This window comes from Solanum lycopersicum, chromosome 8 (assembly GCF_036512215.1).
Source record: "Solanum lycopersicum chromosome 8, SLM_r2.1".
Lineage (NCBI taxonomy): Eukaryota > Viridiplantae > Streptophyta > Magnoliopsida > Solanales > Solanaceae > Solanum > Solanum lycopersicum.
Genome location: NC_090807.1, coordinates 63,449,283 through 63,472,355, shown reverse-complemented (window position 1 = coordinate 63,472,355; position 23,073 = coordinate 63,449,283). Strand labels below are relative to the sequence as shown.

The following is a 23,073-nucleotide window of genomic DNA, read 5'->3' as shown; positions in this document are numbered from 1 at the left end:
TCTAGAGATCAACAACATACCCAGTGAATCTTATTGAGTCTGTCGTCCAAAAAGGATAGAGTGTTCACATACCTTATTCCTAAAGAAGCTATTTTTGAAAGATCCTTGATGGAAGTAAAGAGTCTACTTCCGAAAGATCCTTGATGGAAGTAAAGAGGCTATTTTTGAAAGATCCTTGATGAAAGTAAAGAGGCTATTTTTGAAAGATCCTTGATGAAAGTAAAGAGGCTATTTCCGAAAGATCTTTGTCTCATACAACACATATCAAAGCAAATTCAAAAGGATAAAACAGAAGTTTGCAACAGATATGGTTCCACAATTAACAAGCAGAAATAAGAAAACATAATTGCATCACATTTTTACTAACTAGAAACTTAAAAAGTTAAATAAAGAAGAGAAATACTTGGTCCTATTCCATCTATGTTCTCTCAAAAATAATTTAAATCATCTATACATTCCCTTTACAAGGAAAAACCCTCTACTGAAAAAAATCCTCTCTCTAAACCCCTATTCATGTTCTCCTTAAAACACTAATTACATCAAAGAAAACTGCACATGTATACCAATGCTTTTATACTGATTTGGACATATATATACAGGTCAAAATTCCAAGTGCCACTCCAAAAATTTGCACAATTTCTCCATCCTATATCCAAAGATCTTCATGTCAAGAAACAGCTTCATACGCCCAAAACGTATCAGGATCTGGACTGAATAGAGAAAAATCTTGAACTTCTAAATTTGCTACATGCCAATCAACAAATCGAGCTTGAACAGACTTAAATAGCAGCAGAATCGTAGGAAAAAGCCACCATTTGTCATCTTCCCTGACAATACAAACAATTCAAATGTTTAAATATAAATTGCATAACGTGTTTTGGGTTCAGTTTGAGTTGATTGATTGATACGTGAGTAATCGATTTCAGCTGTATTTTTCTGCCACTATTCCTCTACAGACTCCACGATATACGACCATGTTATTGAAGATGACAAAGTCATATTCTTTTTAGTTCTTAATGTTTTTTTCTTTAGGAATAGCACTAAATCTCCTAGCTTCTGACTCCAACTTCCTTTATGTCTGAGTCTCATGATGTGACTAAACGTTAGGGGACGAAACACACTTTGGATATAGGAATACTGATAATCTCACCTTTTCGTAACCCAACTACTTTCATCATCTGGGGGCTTCAATGCAGCAACTCCATAGTGGATTGCACCGCAGATAAACGCAACAGCCTGTATGAAGCCAAAAGAAGATTCTTTCAAACAAGTAAAATAAGTTCAAGACCTAATTTATCTTCATCAATCAATTATAGAGAAAAATAAAGAGAAAAAACATAATTACCCCATTAAAATAAGACCTGTATTTTAAAGACACTCGATCCTACTACATTCTTGATTTATATAATTCTAGAATTGGACTGCCTTCATAAACTCTCACTTCATTTTTCACATCTTCCTTTTTTCAGTGTTTTGCCCACCCAGAGTTTGAAAGATGTGTTGTTTGAAGTAACCATTCTAGAGTTTTGCTCACCCAGAGTTTACTATAGCCAAAAGTTTTAGATAAGAGTTTTATTGTAGAATGACATTATCACGTCATCAGATAAGTATCATTATATGACATTTCAAGTCGGATTAGGATGGCGTCTATCCATGCTAAATTTATTAATGAAGTATGCAAAATGTAATGCACCCGTAGAGAAACTTACAATATTGGATAAAGATGTAGCGTTCCACAGTGCATAAACTCGAGCAAGAGTAGCTCTTTTCGGACCTTTGCTGAACAAGGCATTCAGGCCAGCGGGGAAAGGTGAAAGCAAAGATAAAGGGAGGATAAGCAGTACAGCTAGAAAAGCCCCCAGTGATACCCAATAGAACAAAACTAAAGTAAGAAGGGTAACAAATAGATCTGCCAATAGTAAGATAGTGATCAGCAGCTGTACAGTGTCCTGAAACACATAGTAAGACAAAATTAGATTATGGTAAAATCAAATTCTCAAATCGAGTAGCTGCACAGTACCTGACGACCAACTGGGCGGGTATTGTGCAATAGCAAAGAACATGGGAAGAGGTAATCCCTTCTAAAATCAAGGGATTGCACAGTAATATCATTTATGAGACCACCATTCATTCCACCAGTGATCTTTTTGCGGGATAATGCATGGCTCGCACATTGCTGGCTTTCTTGAGGCTGCTTAAGATTCCTTCGTACTATTTTTGGAACCTTCCTGTAAGATAATCTACAATCAAGGATGTTATGACAGAACTCAGTTTTCATTTTAATTCTTTTGGAATTTGTAAGAACGATACTGGAAAGAGTCTAGCTTTATGATTGGCAATACCATGCCATATGCACCACACAGATAACACATATGGTCAATGTTAAGATAAGACTTCTCTCGTGAAAGTTTAAGGTGGAACACAAAAATTCAAAAAAGAACAATATGCAAAGTCTTATCAAGACTACCTTGAGCAGTCATCACAGCTTCCTGAGTTTTCAGCTTGTGTAAGATCATACAAAGAATGATCACCAGCCAGTACCAAAATACCCAATTGGTAGTACCCGCTAGCGGTTGCTTGAAACCACCCAAGCTCAATCTTAACACCATGAAACTCAATCTGGGGGTTTCCATGACTTTTAATCCAATTCAAGACAGGAAGGAGTGCAGAGCGGATTGACCCATGCCTCACAGTTCTTAACTGGGCATTTAAACCAGCTACCAGGCGATTCCATACAGTCGAAGGCACATGCTGGAAACAAATAAGATATTTCCCCTTTAATGATCAACACACCAGGTTGTGGCAATTGCTAATACAAAAAATCAAAGGGCAAGAATGTCAGACCTGAGCAAGGAGATTTGTCAATGATGTGTCACTATGAAGATAATATGGTGACATGTAACTTCCATCCCCACCGAAGATAATGCACATGGGAAATCTCTTCTGTATACTAGCTACTATGTCTAATCGTTTCTCATCACCTCCTAGGAAAAAATCGATATAAGAAACCATCAAGTCTGGTGTTGCTCCAACCTGCAATACACTCATTAAATCAAGACTCAGTGGGAGTGAAAGTGGGAGGACGTATTGTCTTTTCATCATTTCATGCTAAGTTCTTCGAAAAATTTGGTTATCTGAATTAGACACACTAAGTTATACTCCCTCTGTCCACTTATATTTGACATGTTGGCTTTTCAAAAATTTAGATATTCAAAAACTATATGAAAAGTACTAAAATTGTAATTTTTTGCATATCAATATGATGAACAAATACATCGTAAGATATTAGTCAATTTTTATTATTCGACTCTAAAAAAGAAAATTATGACAATTAAAAGTGGACAGAGGTAGTACAACACGTACAACATATTTCCTGTAAACTATTGACACGATGGAGGTCAAAAGGCACAAACAAATGAATGCATCCAAATCTATGTACACACCCATTATTATCTCCCACACCACCCTGTTCCTTCAATTCATTTTTAAAATTTAGAGTGATGAGGGACTCATCACCTAGATACATAATGTTTGGATTTTGTCCAAGCACAGTAACAATGCAACTCAGCAAGAATGTAATTATTCGCATACAGAATTGAAGAATATGAGAAAACACTCCTAGAGAGAATGCAAAGAAAACCAATAACAGCCACGTCGAACTTGACACAATCACAATAAGGACTATTACAGAAATAAAGTTACTACACAAACCTTCATTCCTTTGTATAAAGCACGTGAACGGCAGGACCGTAAGCAAGAATGATCATACTCGGACTTCACATATTCCTGAAGGCGATGAACTTTTCTTCTCCTCCTCCACTGTTTCCAAGACCAAGCGCAAGGATATGCAAGGACAGAGAGTATGCTATGTACTGAACCCTCCCACCAATCATATGCTGCAACTGAATTAATATTATCTATAAATCTGTTAAAAGCATCTTCATACCTGCAATTCCATGTCATAAAAGAAATGCTGAAGTTAGTGACTGGGAGCTATTGAGTATTCCCTACTAATGGATATGGCTTGCGATAGGTCATTGATGAATACCAAAACCATGTTTATCATGGGAATATGGACTAATAGGAGTATATATATCTTTTTTGATGACAAGGGAAACCTGCATCAACTACCATTTGGGTGCGGGGTAAAACCCTCTCCTATGCAGTAGCTCGCAAACCACATAGGAGAGATAACCTGCACTAAGGCAAGCCCCGCGCAACGAGCTCGACCCAGATGAGACCTCTAACATGGAAGTCTCAAGCCCAAACCACTGGGCTACACCGAGGGGTAAGAATAATTAGAGGAGTATATATAATTCTTACACAATCTCAATAATGGCATCAGGAGGTGAGTAAGGAAGATGCCAGGGTTCGCGAAAGGTATTGGGGCCCATAAAATACATCCTGTGGACATGGCTCTGGGTTTCGTCTGCTCTAGTACCTCGAACCTTAAAATTAGAAAAAAATGTTGAATCTTAGCTGATGATGATAAAGAAGAAATTACTAAGTGAAACAAACAGATTTTGATAATGCATAAAAAGATAAAAGAGCATACAAAATCTCAAGAGTTCTATACCTCAGACAATGAAAGGAGATGAGGTGAATGGTGATGACTGTGATGGTCCATTGAATTTGAAGTGTTATAAGTACTTCCTGATCCTAATAGTTTGATTCGCAAAGTACTTAATAAAAGCGCCAGCAGCACAACAATGCACGACGACAACAGGGAAAATGGCCAGGGCCCTCCAAATGTGTATATGAGCTCCTCCAAAGGTGTATAGCAGTTTGGCATCCTATACTTATCAGTGACACATTTGTAGGGGCAAGGTGATTCAGTTACTCCTCCTGCAGCAGCAGTTAAGGCAATAATTGACTTCTGGTACAACACACTCTCAAAAGATTTGAGAGAGTAAGCAACATCTCATAGAGTTTATCATTCAAAACTAGCCATTACCTCGCCTATGAATGAAATAAGCACGTCTAGGAAGGAGCTCAATGGAGCAGGGAATACACAGGGAAGGCTCTGATCCTTCAGCATCTTTGTATGTTCCAATAGGGCATTCCTGATTCAATTTAATATGATGATAGAGATTATCACATTAACCAAATGAATAATAGCAAAAGGCCATATTAAGACAACAGCTTGCTAATAACACTCTTTAAGCAATTGTTTAGAGAAATCATCAATATCGACAATAATGTTTCAAATAAGCAAATAGAAAGTTAAGAATAACTTGCTATGAGGGGCTTGCCTTAAGGAATAATCAATTTGATTGGTTTGTCATGGCTAACTACAAAAAACCACAATTCTAAAAAAGCATATGGTCCCCACTCAATAAATTGCAACACGAATTCCGATAGAAGGGTAGAAAAGCAGTAAGGGCATCTCCAACCCAATCCTCTATTTTACCATCCAAATATAGAGTTCTCTATTTTTTCAGACAACCAACTCCAACCCAGTTATCTATTTTACTCTATAAAAAGGATTCTTTTTCTCTCTCCTCAATATTGTATTATTATTTCTATTTCATTCTTATTTTCTTATTTCATGATATAAATCCTTTATTTCTTCTTTCCCAAATAATTACCTTATATAATATTTAATGTGATATAAAATTATATTTTATCTTAAATTTTTAAATAACATAAATTGCAAGAAATTATTAATACATAAATAGCATTTTTGTCCTTAATTTTTTTATGTCTAGCTAAAAAATTGTTCAAACCGGAGATTTTCATCTACCACCACTTCTATAGTTGGAGTTGGAGCCTCTACGACATGTTGAATTGGTGCATTGAGAAACTATTAGTGATCCAAGTGATCGTGATTACATGCAACGAGAACAACAACGAATAGTTTCAAAAAGAAACAACAATCACAACCGCATTCGCAACAATTTTCGGAATCATATCCTAATTTTTTTCCGAATAGTGCTAGATCTGGAAACGACTTACTGGATTACTAAATTATCATTGTGATCAATTCATTTATTATGTTATTTATTGTATTTTATCTTGTCTTTAAATTATTATGTTATGTATTGTATTGTTGTCGTGCATTTAAATTATCATATCATGTATTGTATTTTTAAATTAAATTTTTCATCTTGTCATTTTAATTTTTTGTATTCTTTAAAATGAAAATTAATAATAAAATAAAATTTTATTATTGATGAAAATTAGAAAAAAAATTAAAATACTACTAATTTGAAATAAAAGTAGTATATATTAAAAAACATTTTTAAAATATTATATTACATTTAAAAAAGAATTATGAATATAAGATATTTAATTAATGGAATTATATATAAAATAATATGTTAGTTAAAAAGTAATAGAAACAATAATATAATAAAGAAAAAGTGAAATAGAGAGTGTGAATAGTAGTTTTCCAAATTTGGAGAACTACTATTCACCTCTCTATAAATGGAGAATAGAGGGTGATTTAGAGGTAGGTTGGAGAGCCCATTCTCTATTTTACACTCCAAATATAGAGAATGGAGAGTAAAATAGAGGTGGGTTGGAGATGGTCTTAGGTACAATATTAGAATGAAACAGGTCCTAATAGAGAGAAATGGATATACGACAATTCTTCCTCCTCGTATGTCTTCTAGGTCAATGAATGTGGAGATCCTTCCTCCTCCCTTTATAAACTTTCATCACCATAGGTTTACGCTAGGATATACCTAATGATACTTGCTTACTTTAGTTATGGATGAGCTAACTGAAACATACGAGATGAGTTCTCTTGGTGCGTGCGATTGCATGTAATATTGTGTCAAAGAAACTAGCAGAACTATCAGAAGTACTTTACAAAAAGGTTTTAGAATAAAAAGCAACAGGAGTTGTATGCATTACAAGAATGAAGTTGAAGTTAGACTAGACGCAATTGTAATGCCTAAAGGAGAATGGTATGAAGATATCACACTAGAATTAATAGGATGGCTGAAATGGAAGAGTGTTGTGTGGTAGGAAGATATCAACCAAAGTGAAAAGCAAGTGTTACAAACGAAATTGAGACCTGCTATGTTAGGCTCACCTACAATATGAATGTCCTAGAACTTTAGATGTTAAGATAGATGCAAACCCATACCAGATTGGACAGGATCAGAATGACATCATACAAAAGGTACAAGTAGCACAAGCGTCAGATGATTTGGCTCTGCTCTACATAGACCTCCAGAGGCATCAGCCCGTAGGTGCTATACTATGATGCTTGAAGATGTTGGAAGAGAACAAAGACCTAAAATCACCCAGAGTGTTTCAGAAGAATTACAATCTCTCAGAGTTCATTAACTAGCTTCTCCACAACTTGCTTAAATCTCTCTTTTATTTAGCCTTGACTTCTATAGATGTGTATACAAATTTATTGAATTTTTGCTAGGGTACAACATTTAGCATAGTTATAGACAATTATCTTCAATTCCAGAGGCATCAGCCCGTAGGTGCTATACTATGATGCTTGAAGATGTTGGAAGAGAACAAAGACCTAAAATCACCCAGAGTGTTTCAAAAGAATTACAATCTCCTAGAGTTCATTAACTAGCTTCTCCACCACTTGCTTAAATCTCTCTTTTTATTTAGCCTTGACTTCTATAGATTGTACACAACTTTATTGAACTTTTGCTAGGGTACAACATTTAGCATAGTTATAGACAATTATCTTCAATTTTAATAACACAATCATGTGTCATTGAGTTTTTCTTTGGCCTCATTAGTCATTCACCTGAACTTAAGAGAAGACGATGAATTTATGGTCAAGCTCTTCTAGATCACGAGTGAAACAAGCTTTGTGATTCACTATCGAATCTTTTCTAAACACTAAACTACTGTCTATCTGAGATCAGGAACAATGTTGGGTGAAATATAATAGGGTACGTGCCACAATGCATCACGTGGTTCAGCTGCCGATTAATGAATTTCTTAAGAGTAAGAAATTAATAGTAAGCAGCAGATAGGGTAAAAGGTACTTATTATAAACATAGGACAAAATACAATAACGAATCAGTGTAGCATGAAAAATTACCGCACAGAAAGTACCATACAAGCCCTTGGGACACTTCCTTCCAGTTATTGTGCCTTCCTCTCCACGAAGACCACCACCGTCCCCTGTACCGCCACTGTAATAAATTGAGAAATAAACTAGTTCAGTGACAAAGTACTATTTACTGAGACAAACATTCGCAAGCATAACATAATACAGCATCATAACCTTTTTTTTCTTTTTGATTGGTAGATCATAACATATAAAAGGGACCTGTTAAAAAATTGAAGAATAATCTGTCTTGGAGCAGGAAACCACATTTAGTTAGACAGGACATCTAGAATGAAGAATATTCTGTACTGGAGCAGGAAATCGCATTTACTTTAAACAGGACATCTTAAAAAAACTATCACCGGGTACTATTAAATATCTTCCACCATTAAGATTAAGAGAAACATGTCATATTTTGTTTTTCATCCTCGCTGGACTAGATGCAATCCAATCTGAACCAGATCTAACTTTTGCACTAAACACAATTGGCTTAAAGATGTCCTTCCTTCTCCTCTGAAGTTGCTAATCCAGTATAACTATAATGAAGATCACTTAGCATATACAGCTAGTATCTAGAAGATGCGCTAGTCTACTAAAATAGGCTAGGAACTAAAGAGAGATGCAGGTTTGCAAGACTTTGTTTTCCACCTTAGCCTCTATTTAAGAAACCAATCAAAGTGTTGCTACAAGTGAGAAGTGCAAAAAAGTGACATAGTCCAAGGGGCTTGAAGCAAAAAACTAGTAGTATAAAACAAGCTTCTGTAAAGTGAAGCGCACAAGTTACGAGAAGATAAAGTACTTAGCAAATATGAATTTAGTATTGTATTAATCAAATTGCAATTAAAATAATATTGATACTAATCAACTACTTAGAAGTTAGAGATTCAAAAAATCGACCATCTTTGTTAGGATCACTTTGTGCGTCGTTGTTTGAAAACACATACTTCTCTTAAGTACATGGCATAGCCCATGCACTGAAGCAAAATCCCTTGCTTTGCATCGCTTTAAGCAACAAAGCGATGTTATTTTATGACATTGCTTGCACCAAGAGATTCAACTTATCGAGAAACTGATGATCATTGCAAATGCATGTCATATCATAAAGGTTATACTTGGAAGGTCACTTCTTACGTATGGTGCCAAATGCCAATAACGGAAGGGAAACTAGGCCATGAAAGCACTTTACTTGATGGAAGCTTATCGCAAGCAACATCTGTATTTTTCTTCTGAATAGATAGGTCGGGCCTCAAGAGTCCAGACAATATGAGTAAATCATATTTGCTAGTTGGGGAGATGGGAATTAAATAAAGATGCAGTTGATAGATGAAAAATGTTACATGATATCAAGGTAGGATGGTCGAAATGGAGAAGTGCTACTTGGATATTATGTGATAGAAGAATATCTACCCAACCGAAAGGTAAGCTTAGAACAATTATAAAACTAGCAAAACCATATGGGAATGAGAATTGGGCGGCTGAAGTCACATATCTACAAGATGAGTGTTGCTAATATGTGCATGCTAAGATGGATGTGTAGTCATACAGGATGAAATAAGATCAAAAACTCCACATTGAACAGAAGGTGTGCTTGAGATTGTTTGGTCATGTCCTGCATCGACCTCCAGATGCACTATATGGGTGTGAAACCATGGCGAATGATGGTATTAACAAAGGAACGAGGTAGATCTAAAGATTACACGAAAGGAAATTGTCTCAAAAAGACCTACAATTTCTTGGAATCTGCGCAGACTAGCACAAAAAAGGGCACAACAAAAAAAAGATCTACATGTGTGATACTTATTAGTTGACTAAGTTTTAGTCACTTTAGTACATTTACTCTAGGTCTTATGTTTTCTAGAGTCTTGTCCTATCTGAGATTAGGAGCCCATAGAACTTCTGGTACTTTTTTTTTATGACCAGAACTTCTGGTACATTATTGCTGTGGTTGTACAATATGGTAAGATTAAATGGAGCAGCGTGGTCAATGGAGGTTCATATAATCGAACTAAACTTGCTTGAGATTGAAGCATAGTTTTTATTGGTTGCAACATGAGAATCCTAATGAAATTTGTGAAGCCCGAATCCTGAAGAGGAAGACTAGTAAAAGTTAAACATAAGATGTCACCAATTTCAAAATAAGAAGAAGCATAGTTGAGCAAAAGCACAACCAAAATACAGCATCTCAAGGAGAAAGTGCAAACAAAATTTGAAATGAATTTCCAACCAAAACCTCTAGATAGTGCAAAAGCATTGTAGGAAGAAACAAGAAGAGCAAAGAAAATGAACATCAGGTAAAATGCACAAGTATATCATGAACACAACCTACCTATAGTAAATGCTGCCATTAATAGTTGCAGGGGAGACATACTGCTCACCCATGTGTATCTTAGACCAATGAAAATGAACTCTGCCACCCCCACCGCCACCTCCACCCAGTGGGCCACCACATCCTCCAACAACTGATATAGCTGAGTTGTCCGAAAGACCAAGAAATTGAAGAAAAAGTAGAATTGTTCCTCCAGAACCACCACCAACTCCGCCAGCAAGAGTACCATTGCTGTTTTTGCTTGGGGTACGACAACTTTGACCATCAGCCCTCATAGATCCGTAGACATCAAGTCTCAGAAGAGGCCACTGGCTGGATCCCAACACTGGCAACCATGAAAAAGTGTCGCAGTCAAAAAGTAATTACGTGAATATCAAACAATATGCATCTGAGTCAATTCTAAGAACTTCATATACATTTGTGCATTATGACCTCTTTGTCAGTCTGCATTAATAAACCATTCAAATAAAACCTACTCTTGGAAACATTATATAAGTGAGAATGCAGGGCTCACAAGAGAAAAGTGTGCTAACCACATGTGATTCCACCGAGTATCGACCAGCTTAGGCATGAACTTGATTAGGGTAGAGCAACCTGAAATGCTAATTACTCTTCTACTAGAGGATTACACATTCTTAACCTTCCTTTCGTTCTAATCTATAGTTGGGATCATAAGTCTACATACGCTTATTTTCTTTTTTCTACATACTTTATCTTACCAACTAAAACTGATTGAGACGAAATGTGGGAGACAACAAAATTTGCAAATGCTGTTTTATTTGAAGTAGAAATACAAAATTAGAATAGAAAGCAATTAGACATTTAAATATATTATTTGGGACCCATTCTTCGGGTGACAGTCCATGAAGAATCAACACTGGAACTAAACAACATTGTTTTGCTATTAAGAGCCCGAAGTTATTAGTATAATATCGAGATGGATTCCATAGAATCACCATCTCTGACATCACCATAATCAGCCAACACAGATCACACCACACATAATCGTAATAAATATGGAAGCCCATATTCAATAAGAAAAGAACTTCAAGTTCCAATCAAACTATTACGCAAACAGCTTATTTTCTTGGTTGAAGAGGAAACGACAAGCAGAAGAGTTCTCCTTGCATTCTATTTTAGTTGTCGATATCAACCAGATATTTGATGCATTCCACCACATTGGTGTTTTCCAATAGAGCACTGACATTACTAACCTAATCCCCCACCAATGCCACATACAACCAGAAAATTTTAAACAGAACCCTGGAGTACACAATCTAAGCAACGTAATTCCACTAACACTGCACATGTCCTAGCAGATAAGCAGCAAACTAGTAGTTCAAAAACTAAGAAAAAATAAATAAAAAGGAATTTGTAAATTAGATGGAAAGAAATGAAGAGGAATGTGTGCTAATTTATCGGCCACCATAAAACATATAATAACAAGCACAAAAAGGTGAACAGATTCAAGAATAATAACTAAGTAAAATTTTTTACCAATTATTCCACCTCCAATAACAGGTCCATTGGACTGGCCTGGACCTTCACTCCCACTGCCCAACTCGCAGGGAAAATCAGCTCTGCCATATCTTTGACCACCTTCACTCAGCCTCCCGTTGAAAAATCCTGAACCTCCTCTTCCTCCATGTCCGGCGCCACCACCTGCTCCATTTGAGTAGTTTCCCATGCCAACACCTTTACTGCAACCTGAAATTACACCGTCAGATGAGACATTTCAGAAACCTCTCTCCTGCTCTCTGGCTCAGAGGAGGAGCAGGGTCAAAATAATCAGAACCCAAGAACAAGGACAGCAACGTAATGAAAAATCACTGGCAAAAGTCATCACCTAATTCAGAGGCTGTTATGGCACCATCATAGTCCACAATGACAGTTCTGGCTCTGTGAACATGGATAATGCTACCCCTAATTATGCCTGTGACAATAATGTCTTCCACTCGACAAATCTGCCATTAGCAAACAAGGAAATGAAAAATAAGTCTCAAGCAGCATGTACGTTGTTTTAATAAGAGGCAAAATTTGGTGTAAGAGCATCACTGATATTCAGTTGGTCATTTTCTATTATCCTAAATATTGACGTAAGACAAGGAAATGAACAGTTAATCTCAAGCAACAGGGCATCTGTCCAAAGTGACCATCGTGAGCTTTATCAAACAGAGTAAAGATGAAAACTGTGTGATTTACCAGAACAACAAATTATGATGTATTGAGATAGGTGAAGCAGAAGATATATTTTTAAACAAGTAAAGGATGTGTGAATCCTCTTGATGATTATGTTTCATCACATAGGTCTACCTTTTAATTCATGATCACCTCTCCAATATTTTTTCTATCTATGGATTTTAACTCAATCATGCAAGAAAAGGAGGAAAATATAGTAAATAAACTGAAATAAAATTGAGCTTTTTTGCTTTAATATTTCCATTTTTTAGATAAATTTAAATGTATATCACACACACATTATTGTCAGTATACAAAGTATAAGATAGGTTTATCTTACTTGTAGAGAAAAGGACAGCGTGTAATTCACATGGCAATCATCAGGGGGAGTAATCAGATCCATTGGACAGATTGTGCTGTCGCACAGAGATTCAGTCACCCTATTAGGAGCCAAGGAGGTTAAAAATGGCATAAACGAAATAGTACCACTAAATTGCATAGTATATCAAACAACAGAGGATGTAAACACCATACTTGCTTCTACTTCTATGGTCATCCAAGGGCGCTTGAAGTAGAGATCCTGGGCCAACCTAACAATGGGAAGTTAAACAAAGGATTACGAAGGAAGTATAGCAGTAAAAACAAAGGTAGAAACCCTTCAGAGTTTAATGGGAAATAATAACAGTGAAAAGACGATCAAATCCAAGGAAAACATTGGGGAAAACAAGTACTTGCTATCTCATACTCAATTGGTAGTGGAAACTGCACAAAGTCAACCAAGATGGTAAGTTTCAACAAGCTCCAAATCTTTCTCATCTTTGACCCCCTCTCAATTATTGCAAATGAAGAAAGAGCAAATTTAAAAGGTAACAATAAGCAATCGATAAATCTGCATTGGTAACAGAATTTTAAATGTATGTGTTAGATGTTATTAGGTTCTTAGTCTTCTACAATAGAATCATACATCAATATTTACATTAAGCTTTCCGCTTGTCATTCCTATATATGTTGCCGTTCATTTTGGATATTCTAAAATAGACGTATGACTGTTTGTCATAGTTGCTAGCTTCTGACAGTACTCTATAGGTACTTCATTAAACGATTCAACACAAGCAGTTAACAGTTAAAGCACATATTTTATTAATATCTCTATACATTGTGTGAACCCAATATATAACTTATAACCCATATGTATCCAGAGATGCTCGTATATATACACGTGTGGTTCAGAATTTTCTTTGGTCACGTTATTCGTTATATCCTGAGTTGGTCATGGGCATGATGATGCTGATATCAATCTTTGAGATGGATTAAATTAATTTCTAAGATTTTTGAGTTTATTTTTCATTATTACCTTTAGTATTGTTGGTTGCTACACGCCAAACTGTTTCTTTGTGACTACACTGTTTTTCTCTTGTTATATACCTAAATATACAAGATTTAATTCACAAATTGTCCATTTGGAACCCGTTCTGACAACTTTACTTCTTCCGAACCTAATACTCATCGACAGTCCCATTTTAGAAAATCAACATTCCATAGTTTGAAGGAACCAAATTTTTAAACCAAGTTCCTTGTCTTCCCTATCAAACCAACAAGTTTAACAGCTTTATGAATTTCCTGTACTGCTATCAATATACTCAATATGCATTGCCCCATTAGCTTCTTAATATTGATGCCTAGTCAAACTATGTCATACAAAAGGAAAGTAATACCTGATACATGGTTCAAAACTTTCAACGATATTTTTCTAAAAAAAATTGAAAACAGTGGTGTTAGGATAGCTCAGGTGCATCGAGATTATTCACGGGGTGAAAACTGTATATCCCACCAGCATAGGTATCTAGCAACTCTAAGCACTAAAATTTAGGTGGAGGGAAAGGGTCACCTAGCGCTCTTTTGTTTCTGCTACAATTGAACCCTGGTATCCTATCATCCGCTTCATGAACTAGTAATATACATCTTTGGTGCAGCTTCAAGTATTAAAATCCATTGAACAATCCAAATTCAAACTAGCATGTGATATTTACCAATTAAACAAACCTTACATACAAATATCACAAGGTTTGTTCCTTATACATTACTGTAAAATGTGATGAAGTAAAAGACCTCCAATATTTCCAGAGGGTCTAATTGTGTATTGCATAAACTGAGAAGAGCGAGCATTCAATTAGTGACGCAAGCACATTTATATAGATAAGGTTTGACCAAAGTTCAAAAGTAGCATGGTTTAAATTTATAGCCTGTTCGTTTGCCTAAACCTTGACAGGCATACAATCCGGTTTTTGTTCTAGTAGGATGTAGCAGGTACTAGGTGGAATTGATAGGCACATATATATCATCATCTTACCGTAATGTTATAGAATAGTGACAAGGAAAGCCTCTGGCCTATGATTGAATCACCATCACCAGTCAACTTTAGGAGTCCCTGACCATATAAAGCCAAGTTTGCATTTGAACTAATAACAGACTTTCCCTGCAAAAGAAGTACTACAGAAGTTAATTTACCAGAAATTTAACTAAACCAGTATCGATATATCGGGTAAACTTTTAATGATTACCTTCAGAACAGCGAGATTCCTGACTTCAAGCACAGATGTAGTAACAACTGTGTTTCCTCCACCATCAACTTGGATTTCAGATTGTAACATTAGTAACATCTTCACAGATACTCTGAGTGCACCAGAAACCTTCAATACGGTTTTTGTGTTAGGAGCGGCGAGAGTACAGTTAATACTGCTTGTGTATCTCATCAAGATATATTCAGAATGCAATTTTGTAACAGAAGATAGTGGAGATTTAACTATTTCAATAATATGTTTTGAGTCATGTTCAAGAAAAGAAATAGACTATTAGCATTTAAATAGGTAAGGTTACAAATCTGGTCCAACAACTTACTAGCCAGTGATTCCTGAGAAAATGTTTTAAAAGGTTGGAATAGACAATGGTCCATGCTGGAAAAGGCAGGTAGATATTTTAGAGAGCAATAAGAGATCCTCAAATGAAATTTTACCTTTATTATAGAATCACTCATCAGAAGTTCCTCCGCTACAAGCTCAAATTCCGAAACTGGGATATTAGACAACCCGAAGACGATGCTGCTTCCATAAAGTAGACTAATTTGGCCCCTCACCTTTATAAAGAAATTATGAACAGAATGAATGATTTGTTAACCAAAAGAAAAACAATCACTAATTTGAAAATTAGAACACTTGTAACTAGTGGTTTAGCAAGAATGACATGACTCTGGAAGTCAACAGACGAGAGATCTTGATAATTTGAGTCCAGATCTTCACCAACAAACACAACCAATATTATAATCTTGGAAAAAAGAAGATACAGACCTGAACTCGTGACCAAAGTAGAGGCACTAAAACTTTAGCATTGTTCTCGACATAAACATTTGTCCAGAGAGGGGAAGTTGAAAAATCCAGCAGAGGGGTTTCTGTTTCTGTTGTTATATTGTCATTGTCTACCCGTAAACTCAGTACATATGCATCATAGAAAGTACCTGCTGCCCCAGCATTCTGAGGACAACCGATACTCCGACCACCTGTCAAAAGACCAAATAAAGATTATCTAGCTTAAAGAGAGGCATTGAACACTTGGACTAGGGCAACTTTATACTTCAGTCAGAATAATATCACTTTTCTCCCAATAAACATAAAAATGCCGTCACACCTAGACCACAGATTCAAGATCAGTTTAACATAGGGGTGAGAGACGACATCCATTCAGCCTTTTTGAAGACCGTGTTTGAATGATGTTTTACACTCTTCCTTTATTTTATGTGTGGACAACTGACTGACAAGTGACAACTATATCTGGAATCATCTTAGGTACTCAAGCAAAGTAAAATTTGTATTCATCTCGTACAAATATACATTCTGTGGGTAAAAACAAGGTGGGGAGTATAAATGGTGCATGGTACAAAACTATGTGGGCAATGCGCCCCCCCCCCCCCCCTACTCATCTCCATTTAAATACGAAGCTTTTGTCTGCAGCAAGGTTCAAACCCAAACCCGCACATCAATGTGTTGCATTATTAGCACTCGACCAAAAACTCTGAGGGCAAAAACAAAGAGAGTTGTTTTCTCACTTCCATTGGTCTTTGCTACACGTCTCACTCTTGATACTACATAAAACCCACTAGCAGTGTGACGGGAACAGTTTCACGTTTATTCCTTCCATCCCGAATGATAAAGTTCTGTCTGAATTTAGCAAGCAAGCAACTTTTCCTTACAAAATCCTTACCAAGAATTTTGGCCTTTTAACCACCATGAAAAAATTCAGTTCAATTTGAAAAACATGGAAGCCAAAGATAAAATATGAAAGTTTTCAAATGAGATTAAGCTTGTTGACTAAAATAAAAATACAAAGTAACAATTCCATTGTAGAGTATTGAATCAAAAGAGTGTTAATTTTCTAAACAACTTAGACAATTTAGGAATTCCGACAGTTCTACTTGAGCTACCTCAAGATTAATAGGTCAGAGGGTTGGGGTTTTTGTCAATGTATTTCGAGGAACTAGTTCATTCAGCTCCACACATATCGAGGGGAAATATTGAAGCAGGTCTGATATCCATATGAATGCATTTGAAGGATCCAACTAATTTACCCACTACTTTTAATTTGGAAAGAGTGAATCATTTTCAAGTACGTAGGAAAAAGTAACGTAAGACTTTAGAGTATGCATCAACTAGATAACCCATTTACCCAAACGAAGAATGAAAACTTAGCAAGTCGTAAAATATTGCAATCAATAAAATGTGTCAAAAACAACACAAACCATGCACGGTAACTTTTACATCTTCTTGTCTGCTGTTACAGTTCAATGAGATCCTTCCACCACCGCCTCCACCCCATCCCCTCCCACCAGCTGCAGTTATTTCTCCGGACCCTTTCCTGTCCAGGTATCCGTATTGATGTTAAATTCAGGGCATGTAAATACTGTAAATAGTTATTCAAATTGTGCAGTAGAAAAATGAATACAATCAGCATTTTAAGACTGAAATCAAGTTTATAGTTATACAAACTGCTAAAACAATCAATATTGAGGTTCTTACAAACTCTATTAACAAAGCAACTGAAACAGACACAAGTCATCATAGTTTTTTCCGTGTGTGCTGGGGGGGGTGGGGGGGGGGGGACTTTTCCCCTACCACAGTACTTTATGCATCAAAAGGAAAAGATATAAAAAAACAATGAATGAAAAACATTTTGTGATTATTAAAAAAATATTTGCAAATTGACTTATATTGTATTTTTTTTTCCCTTTCTTTTAAAGGGATTTTATGAGAGCTATTGTAGAAAAATATTACACTTTTAAACCTGTTTCTTTTGCATAGGACTATAACTATTTCTGTGCGACTGAATTATACGGAATGTTCTTTAAGTTGGTTTCTTCTAAACTTTGTGATTTTTTTTCATGACGAGGGAAACCGGCAGCCTATATTGTCAATTAGTTTTACACTTGCATTCAGTTATCAATCTATTTTATTAAAATAATTTGGGGTAAAGTTTTACTGAATAAGTATTACATATAAAAGATAGTGGCATCCTCCCAAGGAAGTTGTTATTGACAATCATTATACTCTCAAGATTAATCGCGATTGAAAGGTCATTTTAATAGTGGCATCCTCCCAAGGAAGTTGTTATTGACAATCATTATACTCTCAAGATTAATCGCGATTGAAAGGTCATTTCTTCTTTATAACGTGGTTCCATTTTTCAACTGATAGAGTGTTCTAGTATGTCCAAGAAATTTGCCACTTTCTTGTGAATGCGGAGGGTAATGCATTAGCAGAGTAGTATTCTGTATCGCCAGAGTTGCCAGTGGTGTTGAAAACTTTTAGCCACTCAGTACAGTCTTTAGCATTATAGAACTGGTTACAATTAGATCATTTTAGTTGTATAAGCTATAGAATTTTTTATTTGAAACCAGTTGTATACAATGTAGACTATGATAATTTGTTCATTCATTGGAGGGACTTTAATTTCAAGAAAACTTATTAGTACATGGTAGTAGACGAAGGTTCAGCCAAGTTCAAAGTGGATCTAGTTCTAGGCTAAGTTGGGACTCTTCATTTATGCTGCCACACCATGTGTTGACACGAGACAGGTGTGGGTGCACCTGGGTGTGGGTGCAGGTAAGGGCAGCAAAATCAACCCAAGCCAAGCCATTTAGGTTTGTGTTGGTTATTGATCCGCTCATTTGTTAGCTCAATCCATTTCAACCAGACCCATTTCAACCCATTAAAGATTGAGTTGATATGTAACCCAAATTGATTTTTGAGAAATCTTGTCAAAATATTTTATTTATTTTTTTGAGAATGATAACTTAACCTTGTCAAAATATTTTCAAAAAACTTTTTTTTAAATTTTATATGTTATATATAGTTGTAATAAAAAAAAAAATTATAAGGCACTAAAAGCTTATAACATAACAAAGAAAGCTATTAAAATTTAGTAAAAAATGGGCAGGTTGGCTTATGACCCGTTTTGACCCAACCCATTTTAGCCCAAACATATTTGGGTTGGGTTGGGTCTTGACCCATTTTGACACGCCCAAATTAAACCCAACCCGCCCAATTTCCACCGCTAGGTGCAGGATATGAGTGGGATTCACTCAATCCACATTTGATGGTTTGACTAGAGTTCATGGACTTTTTTGGAGAAAATTGAGATTTTGATCAAAGATAAAACAAATTCAAGACATGAGAAATGGCATACCTTAAATATTATAGTCTATTTGTCTCTTTTTTAGCTTTTCCTCTTGGTTAATATTCGTTGTTTCATGTTTCAAGCCAAACGGAGAGAAACTAAGAATTCAAGTTGTCATCTGTGTAATTCTCTTCCAGAGTAAAATATGTGAGGTTATTCCTTGAAAAATTTTGTACTCTCTTTTATATTCTCTTTAGACTAGTGGGTTGCTCATCTTCATCAGTAGATGTATGCCAATTTGCTTAACCACATTTAAAATTGAGAAATGTGCAGCTAGACATGTTATGAGTGATAGTCGAACTCAGACCCACATCATCACTAAGACAGCCTTAAGCACCCACCATAAGTCATTGGACCAATCAATCCGATCTGCTTAACCACATTAAAAAAATTGTGTCCTTTGGTATAATTCTCTTTAGATCCTTGATTTATCCTCATTCACAATTTTCTTTATTATCTTCGGCATAACACTTGGCTAATTTGGTCTTAATGAGTGGTATTGGAACCCAGCTCATTTGAATTCATGGTCTAACCAAACTTGTCCACACACCAAATGCCAACCCTAGCATACCCAAGGGGTTTGAAGAATAGGTCGTTGCCTTTTGTATATATGATCTTTCATACCTCAAGAGCAAAGTTTTTTTGTGTCCAAGGTTTATTTTCTTAATAACACCTAAGCAATTGATTCCAAGAACACAACAGAGAAAATCCATTTGAAAGTTGAGAAGCTTAATGCACAAGAATTTAATGTTTGAAATTGTGAGTTGGCAGACATAGAATGCACAAGCTACTAAAAAACGAGTACCAATAAGTACAAATAGATTGCTATTGACATTTTGAAAATAAAAAGGGCATGGTAGCTGTTAGTTCATACTTTTCACATAATAATTTTTGACATTTTCAGCTTGAAATTCAATTTCCATATTATTTGGACGATAATCAAGATGCATATAGTTTGAATTTTCGATTGCTCGAGAATAGTTATGTGGTTATAAAGTAAGTTTTTTGACATATTCCTAAAAGACAAAGAAATAATGATTCAGACTGCAAGCACAAGAAGAAAGATTACTCACAGTTTTTGTGCATGTACAAAAATGCTGCCACCGGAACCCCCACCGCTTGACCCTCCATCTCCCCCATCTGCATGTATCGATCCATTTATGTATAGGAGATCTTTCAGATCAAGGTAAACGCGTCCTCCCCCACTTCCTCCAAACTTGTGTTCACTAGAGCTACCACCACCCTTGCTTCCATAAGACCATGGCTTTGACAACGTAGACCAAGCATAAACATCACCACCCCAAGTATTTGTATCGTTAGTTTTCAGGCAGGATGCACCTCGTCCACCATGCCCTCCGCCAGCACCATCATACCCAACTGGCGTCCCACTAGTCTGAGAAGGTGGTTCTCCACCCAATGCAGTAGTATTTATAGAAGAATTGTGTCCCAACGTCAGACTGAGCGCAGAAAAAATAACAGAACCAGCTAGAACTCTTGCATCTTGCCCAACTTTAACATTGCCAGACAAATTGAAACTTATAATACAGCCTTGAATTGGACAGTTAATAGAAACCTGAGGAAGTATCTCCAAGTTCCCAGTACCCAACACATACAAGTCAGAATCTATATACAAGTTTGAATTCAGCAAGCACGTTGTATCAAATGATCCAACTCCTTCAAGATCCTCACAGGAAACTGAATTATTTCTCAATAATTGAGATCCTGATTCCAGATAATACGGCGTGATATTGATTTCAGAATAATAATCTGTTTTTAGCTTCCCAAATGCAACAGGCTCATCTCTATACTGCTCTAATCCAAGGGAAAACACTACTATAAAGAAATGACATAAAATGCACCTGTTGAGCAAGCATTTCTCTAGCATTGGACGCATCACCGCCCAAAGAAAAATAGACTAATAACCTCAAAGCATAACAATTGTGTTGGTAAAGCCAGAACTAAGCTCAATCCTACTTGTCTCAACCAATTTGCTTGCTTTCGGAACAAAACAGAATTTCAGCTCACAAGCTCACTAAAGCCAACGTGAATACAGTATCTCCCACAGATCATATTTATCAATTCAATTTTCTCTGTTTAAACCCAAAACAGGAATAATCCTTGGTACCTCCACCCTGAGAAAAACATACATAAGCTAATCAAACTAAAAACTAATAATAATAACAGTTCATACTTCAATAGTAAACCAGACTGCACAACAATTATCTTATACTCCCACTTATAGACTACAATTCACACTGTGAAATCATGTACTCGTAACAATACTTTTTCTCCTCAATCAGCAAAAAAAAAAAAGTCCTAATTCAAAAGCACAGTACACTAAATAACCACACATCTACCCTCAACATTCATACAAATCACTTTAAATCAACAATTAAATACGGATATACTCAATTTAAACCCTCATACCGATCGCCAGAAGTAAAAACACACTTATTAAAAGAGAAATTCCGGAGAACTTACGAACCTTTCCACAATTGAAATGATGCAACTCTTTTCCGGTCAAATCTAAAGTGAAGTAAAGCAAAGTGCATATATATATATATATACACACAAAGTAGCTTTCAGTGTTTTTCAATTACTACTCCATTTTTTCATTTACAACCTTCAACTTTGGCAATGGTGGATGATGATGATGTTGATGTTGATGGCTACTTGTTTTGTTGGTTGTGTATGTATGGAGCAGTGAAAGTGAAGTGAAGAGGCAAAGACAGAGAGAGGAAGAAAGAGAGAGAAAGAGTTGCCATTGCAAAAGGTGTTTATTAGACTATGAGCTGGACTCTCGTTGAGATCCACTCGAACCGTTACCAGATTCGCCTTATACTATGACATTAATATCGAATATGCCATTTCCTTTGTGTTTATTATTACAAAAAAATTATATATAAACTATTATATTTTACTCAATTCTAAGTTATATTTTTAAAAAAAAAATAAGCATGATACTAGAAAATAGCTTTTTTATTTTTGGTATTAACGAAAATAAAATGACCTTCTCGATAAGACGATCTTAGTCAAATTTAATTAGTATGTGAAATTTTACAAAATCTGATAGAAGAAAGAAAAAACAATAAATTAGATTGTTAAATTTAATATATATTACATGAAACTAAAGTGAAAAGTTACGTAAAGAAAAATAATTAAAGAAAAAATAAAATTAATATCATCAAAAGTATAGTTAAAAGTATAGGACTCATGATTTACTCAAAACAATGAAGATCATGAGAATCAACATATATACAAAAGGATTTCTTACCTAGGTATAAGGTATAATTTTTGGACAAAATATGAAAATATGTTTGCTTTGTAAATAGGTATATTTTATAGAGGAGTCGTGATTTTCTCAAAATACTGAAGAAGTCCAGAAGAATTAATGTATAATATCTAAAGAAGTATTTCTTACGTAATTTCACGATATAAATATATGATTTTTTGATAAATTTTAAAAACATGTGGCTACTTCGATGGGTATAATCACCCACATTTATAGCGGAACAAATGAGATTTTTTTTGTCCTAACTCCTATATTTTGAAATGGAGATTTTATTTTTAAAGAAAATAGAATATAATAAAATGTATTTTCCTCTTTTTCATGTCTTATTAAGACGTATCAATTCGAATTACTCGAATTGACTCATGAAATTTTTTACATCATTTAATGGAATAGTGAATAAAATTATTTAATGTTAGTTGATTTCTTTAGAACTCACAATAAATAATCAAATGTGTTTTTATACAGAACAATATGTATGCATAATTATGAAATTTGATTTAAAACGTTTTTTTATTTTTA

The 23,073-nt window shown here is 35.4% G+C and overlaps 1 protein-coding gene across 2 annotated transcripts; it reads right to left on the bottom strand.

Annotated features, from left to right (window-relative positions):
* Positions 1 to 333: 333 nt before the first annotated feature.
* On the bottom strand, positions 334 to 22,067 carry LOC101256905 (uncharacterized). Of its 2 annotated transcripts, none has more exons than XM_010327235.4 (23): positions 21,748 to 22,067; positions 20,336 to 21,394; positions 17,329 to 17,444; positions 15,884 to 16,092; positions 15,553 to 15,672; positions 15,101 to 15,229; positions 14,890 to 15,015; positions 13,074 to 13,129; positions 12,880 to 12,979; positions 12,208 to 12,325; positions 11,859 to 12,068; positions 10,362 to 10,686; positions 8,027 to 8,120; positions 4,955 to 5,063; positions 4,577 to 4,845; positions 4,324 to 4,448; positions 3,712 to 3,946; positions 2,845 to 3,033; positions 2,468 to 2,751; positions 2,021 to 2,240; positions 1,710 to 1,949; positions 1,151 to 1,236; positions 334 to 827 (listed from the first exon to the last, which is right to left on the bottom strand). In XM_010327235.4, exons 2-23 carry the CDS (start codon positions 21,154 to 21,156, stop codon positions 668 to 670), a joined length of 4,341 nt encoding a protein of 1,446 aa, XP_010325537.1. In that variant the 5' UTR covers positions 21,157 to 21,394; positions 21,748 to 22,067; the 3' UTR covers positions 334 to 667. The 2 variants fall into 2 exon arrangements, with proteins under 2 accessions (XP_010325537.1, XP_004245854.1); XM_004245806.5 differs by having other exon boundaries at positions 2,021 to 2,228.
* Positions 22,068 to 23,073: the final 1,006 nt, after the last annotated feature.